This window comes from Neovison vison, chromosome 3, assembly GCF_020171115.1.
Source record: "Neovison vison isolate M4711 chromosome 3, ASM_NN_V1, whole genome shotgun sequence".
NCBI classification, from domain to species: domain Eukaryota; kingdom Metazoa; phylum Chordata; class Mammalia; order Carnivora; family Mustelidae; genus Neogale; species Neogale vison.
In genome coordinates, this window is record NC_058093.1 from 83,518,114 (window position 1) to 83,524,113 (window position 6,000).

The 6,000-nt window shown below is 39.2% G+C and overlaps 1 protein-coding gene across 2 annotated transcripts in view; it reads right to left on the reverse strand.

Annotated features, from left to right (window-relative positions):
• Window positions 1-5,521, reverse strand: part of ACVR2A (activin A receptor type 2A) — an 84,634-nt gene extending 79,113 nt beyond the window's left edge. For both annotated transcript variants that reach the window (XM_044242521.1, XM_044242520.1), the window contains exon 1: window positions 5,278-5,521. In XM_044242521.1, coding sequence (XP_044098456.1) covers window positions 5,278-5,332 — 55 coding nt within the window. In that variant the 5' untranslated portion in view covers window positions 5,333-5,521. The remainder of the gene's footprint in view (window positions 1-5,277) is intronic.
• Between the last annotated feature and the right edge of the window lie 479 nt (window positions 5,522-6,000).

A 6,000-nucleotide genomic window follows, 5' to 3' on the forward strand; every position in this document is an offset into this window, starting at 1 on the left:
GGTCCCAGCTGTGGCAATAAATATATTCCCTGGTCTGGTCAAATTTTGGCTTAAACAGAGATGATGAATGAACAATAACAAAAGACGGACTTTTTGAAAGCAGCAAAGAGTTAAAGAAAACCAAATATTTAAAAAAGGAGTAAGAGTAGGGCACCAGGGTGGCTCAGTGGGTTAAGTGCTGGACTCTTGACTTCCTCTCTGGTCATGATCGCAGGATCATGAGATCAAGCCCTGTGTTGCGCCTCTCCCTCTGCCCCTCTCCCCTTCAAAAAAAGGTTATAAGAGCAATCTACAGTTGAAACCACTGGATTCCAAAACAGTAACACTACTCCCAAGCGTGTATGTGATATCTCAGAAACCCAACAAATGAAAGAACAGTAGAAAAGACTATCTGGTCAATTCTCAAACATTCTCAATTGAATCTGTTTTCATTTAAATCATGTGTGAGCCCTCTTGAGCCACACCTGATGCTAAGCAACAAGTGGGTTCCACAAGCAAAGCAGCCTACAGAACAGGGAAGTACAGAAGGAAAAAAAGAATATAAACAAAGTAGGCATAAAGAGGAAAGGAAATGGAAGAAAGTAAGACGTACAGAATAACGGAATAAAAAGTGAAAGAGTACTACTGACCCTAATATCAAATATTGCTAAGCTTACCTAAATTACTATGTAAGAGAAACTATGCAGGACACATAGCCACATAAGACAGCATGAAAAGACAAATACAAATCACAGGCTTTTGAGACACCAAAGATGAGAAATAAGAGCATACTACTTACAAAAGTAAAAAAGCAAGAAAATAATTTTAGAATATAAAGGAACATTTAGAGATTATTAAAATCTCATTTGGTTTAGTTATGCTTTACTTCTCATGAAACAGTGAACCCAAAAGGTGAAGATGTCAGTAGTACCAAAGATATATATGTATGGGGAGGTGTGTTACAAAGATAGTATGAAGCTTATTTGCATACTTTTTGTGGGAGTGATTTCAGAATTTTTCTTTTCAATGGTGTAATGCTACTTACACTTTTTCACTTTAATTCTTATCCTGGCTGGGTTCACTTCCTTAAAACCAGAGTTCAAAACAAAGTAAGCATTTATTAATTATGGTCAATTTTTAACCTTAAGAAGGACAAGGGTCTATGATAGATCATAGAATATTAATTAGTATAACCTAAATGAGTCTAATGATAACCAAAACTCAGCCAATGATTCTCCAGAAAACTATGTAATTAAGAAACCACTTTAAAACTTTCTTCAAATTAAAGAACAGAAGGAAAAAAAAAAGCCTTAAAAAAAAAAAAAAGAATCAAACCCTCAATTTATACTTTGAGATCTTTCAGGCACATGTAATAGTGTACATATGAAACTTACAAAACTTTTCTGTACCATGTTAGTCTCTCTCTCCCTCTTTCTCTCTCTCAGACACACAACCCAGCTGCCACCACACAGTTCAAACAGTGATTTTAATAAGGATAAAAGGAAATATCCTTAAAGATAATTATCACAGCAAAGAAACTACTGGATCAAAAGCAAATATAACTAAACCTGATACTTCAAGCAATTATTCATCCTATTCAGGAATATACAGTCTTCATGGGCTTTCCATCACAGCAAAGCAATGGGTCTGGAGAGTTTATTCAAAACTTAGCAAATTATTTTTATTAAAATATCGTAAGATGAAATAACGTGTACACCAATAGTCAGTTTTTCTAATATAATCATTCTAATTCTAAAAGACAATGAAAAGATGAAAGCTTTCAATACAAAATCACCTCAAGATCAAGAGCATATCCTTATAAAATTTGGATGATTGTGGGAATGGAAGGCAGGATCCTTTTATTAATATAATAATACTTTTAAAAATGAAGAGTTTAAAGTAAGGCTTCTCAACCTCAATATTATTGACATTTTGAGCCACGTAACTCTTCATTGTGTAAGGCTGTACTGTGCATTATGGGATAATTAGCAGCATTCCTGCCCTTTACCCACTAGATGCTAGTAGCATATAGTACCCACAGTTGTGACAACCAAATATGTCTTCAAATGCCTCCTGGGAAAGGTGTAGGGGCAAAGCAAAAGACACCCAAACTTGAGAAATACTGGCTTACAAGTAGAAAAAAATTCAACAAGAATTGGTAGGGGAGGGAGTTTGTTTTGTTTCTCTTCTGGTTTTCATGTTCTAATATACTGTATTTGAATTTGATCACAGACTACATTTAAGCAGTTCTGCCTGCAGAAAAGAAAGCATTTAATATCTAACACTTGTTAGCCGAAGTTCAGTGGAGTCTCAGAAGATTCACTATCCTGCCAATTCTCCCTCCAAATGCACATATACTCGCTCACAGAAACATACATAGGCGTGCGTTGTGTGCATGCGCGCACACACACACACACACACACTCTATTGCCTAAGTAAAGGAAATGCACAAAATTACTTTATCTCCATTTCTTATTCATCGAATATATGGACCAGACTGCTCCAGTCTGCACAGAAATTCAAACAAATTCTCAACTTAGTGCAACTCAAATACCACAGTAACTCATCATTCTAGGTAGGATAAACCTAAGTACTAGAGCAAGAATTAAACTCACAGTTTAACAAATGGTGAAGATAAAAATTAACCACAATGCTTTAAAAACAAACAAAAAATCTAAGTACATTTGTGTTTTGAAACAGAATCTGAGAAAGGATAAGAAGAATGAAAAAGTCCAAAAGAAGGAATCTGAAGGCAATTGAGGATGAAAGCATAACTCAAAAATGTTATCTCTGGAATTACATTAAGAAATTATATACTTGGTCATATCGTACAGGATTAGTATGCAAAATCAGTCTTCTAGTATATATACCATGGGATGGAAACTGAAAATCGAAGTCTGCAAAATACTAAAGAAAACAGTAAACATTCATCCTAAAAACCTGAAATACAACAGCTCTTTACTACTATTTTTCATTTGCTTTAAAAAAAAAAAAAATCAAATATCCAGAAACAAAAAACTGACAACTTGAGAAATTTTTAAATTCTCATGAAAACAGTCATCCTCATGCTTCCAGCATGCCCGCTTACATATTACATAGAAAAATCAATTAAAAAAAGAAACATAATAATCTTTTAAAGTGTATTTAATTCATAACAAAGCCTTTTAAAAATCAGATATTTTAGGTACTAAAAACTTTCATACATAAATATGGATTAAAGTCTTTAAGATGATTTCAATTATCTTCAATAGAATTATATTTTAGTTCAACTAGGTATTATTTGAAAGAAAAACTATGCAACATTTATTACCAGTTTTATGTAATTCTGACTATATATATATATATATATATATATATATATATATGCTCTACAGCAAGAAAACTACTGTATTTCAAAATTTTAGCTATTAACCTCCTGGCCCATGGAAAATAATCCTACAAAAACTAATGCTCTATTCTTTTTACTTCTAAACCAAGCAGAGGAAGCTGTAAGATCTGTAGCGACAGCCTGCTTTCTCAGAAGTAATACCTTGAGACTGCTCAAGAATAACCCCCTTCACCAATTAGTGTGATTCAGGTGGGTCTGGGAGGGAATAATGTCCACAATTCCTTGGTCAGTGGCCATGATGCCCCTCCTCCTCAAGGGCAGGAGATCAGAGAAAGGGATTTAAACAAGAGGAGTTCACCAACCAGAACATACAGAAACACAGAAGAGAGAGTACTACAGGAAAAATAAAAACTACACAGTTAAGTCATGTTACAAAAGCAAGAGGTTTAATGTTATCAAGGTATTCATTCATTTCAGAGAGACCATTGTTTATCTTCCTCCCCAAACCGCGCACAAAAAGAACTGTCAGCCTGCCTTAAGCATGTTCCTTCTTCCATTTAAACAGACATGATTCTTTGGTTAATCTCTGGCAATGATCGCCATTTCACAACACATTTAGCCCACCCGGAACTGATCAATACCATTACAGACATAAGACTAGACTTTATCCATTTATTAACCACAAGAAAATGAACCATTCAGCAAAATTCTATACATTACAAAAGATTCTATTAAAAGAGGGGGTTGGGAAGATGGACACACACACACACACACACACACACACCACAGAGGTACACAAAGAAAAGACTAACACCCTCTAATTTCCCTCTAGCAAAGGAGATAAAGACATGGCCATGAAACCTGTCAATTCGTCCCCCCCATAATTCTCTCTCACAACCTAGTAACTGAATATATTGAATTTTATGACCAAGAGATCCATTGCGACTTTAAAATTGTTTCATCTATCAAACTAACTCCCGTTATGTACATTTGCACACCTTTGAGCTAGATTGTATTCATTTACAGAATTTCAAATACAAAAGACTAGATAGTTTTCCAACCACTGGTTGCAAGCATAGAACGTTCTCACAAAATCAAATTTTCAAATAAAAAAGGACCTAATTATTCTTCCAACCTTGGGCCAAAACCTATTTTACGACTATAGCATATTTGACAGTATGAACAATCTCAAATGGCTGCTCTAAACCAAAAACAATGCTTCAATACAACGCGTTTAAAATAAGTATTCCGTAGGTAAGCAAAATCTATGCCAGAAAAGAGCACATAAATGGTGGTTGAAAGCCAGCACATTACCAACACAGCAGCATACCTCTTCTGCACTAGGTTATTGTTAATACTCCAACAACAACAACTATAACTATTTTTAACACTGCTGGACACTGAAGTTTAAGAAAACATAAGGGGAGACCCAGATGAAACTGCTGATATGATGCATTGTTTCTCACGGTCAAAATTAAGTAACAACTGCCCAGATTTCTGTCGTGATAGTCACTGGTGAAGCACTAATTAAAAGACCATTAAAATAAAACACCCTTATTTTGGAGAATGCCACACTAAATGGCATTTTGGAAAACGCCTTTCGGGTCTCAAACCTTTGCATAGATTGTCACTTGTGGTATTTGTGGCTTAACTGCAACCCAACCAGCGCTGTCATCCAATGTTATGGCCACAAACCATGACTTTCTCACTTCCACAACAGAGCAGTCACTCTTATCAGTTCGCCAACCTAACTCAAAACGAGAAGCATTCATGGAGATGTCCAGATCACAATCAGACCTGGGGGGTCGGAGCCGAGGGGCTCCAGGTCGGGGAAAACCTCCCCGGGCTCCACTGGAGCTCGCGGACCCAACAACAACCGCGGCCAACAACAACCGCGGCCGCCAGCAGCGGCGGCGGCGGTGGCGGCAGCAGCAGCAGCAGCCCTGCCGCGCCACGCTCCATGCACCTACCTGAAGAACAAGAGATAAGAAAGACGGCAAACGCCAACTTTGCAGCAGCTCCCATTTTCCCGAGGCGCCGGGGAATCCGTAGGAAGTTCTCGCTAGATATCCAGTTCCCTGGGTCTTCCTCGGAGACAAACCTCCTGGTGTAAAATCAACCGTCATAAAACATATTCGGAAGCCCCGACCAAAAAAACGTTCACGGGGTTAAGAAAAAGAAAAAAAAGGGGGGGGAGCACAACAATAAAAAAAAAAAAAAATGCACCACGGGGGAAAAACCGCCACACACACGCACAACACACAAAACCAAACAACGAAAAGCCAACAACAACAAAAGCGCGTTTAAATCACTGTCAAAATCACTGTCAGCTCCGCTCGCCTCTCGGGTCTCTCCGAACAAAACGCCAGGCTGAGGCGACGAGGCGGCGGCGGCGGTGGCGTCCGCTGCCGCCCGGACAGTCCGGGAACAGAGCTGGGTCCGACGTCCGGACCGACCTTCAACCCGGACACCCAAAGTCCGCGGACCACTGGCGGCCAAGCTCTCGACCGTGGCGGCCGAGGCAGCTGCGGCGCGGAGAAGGAGCAGCGGGCGGCGGCGGCGGCAGCGGTGCTAGCGGCGGCCAAGTTCTGGTCCAGGCTCTGGCTCCGGCTCCGGGCTCCGGGCTCGGCCGCGTTTTCGGTCCCCTGGCCTCCACCGGCCCCGCCCCCCAGACTTCCGGTTCCGGTCCGAAG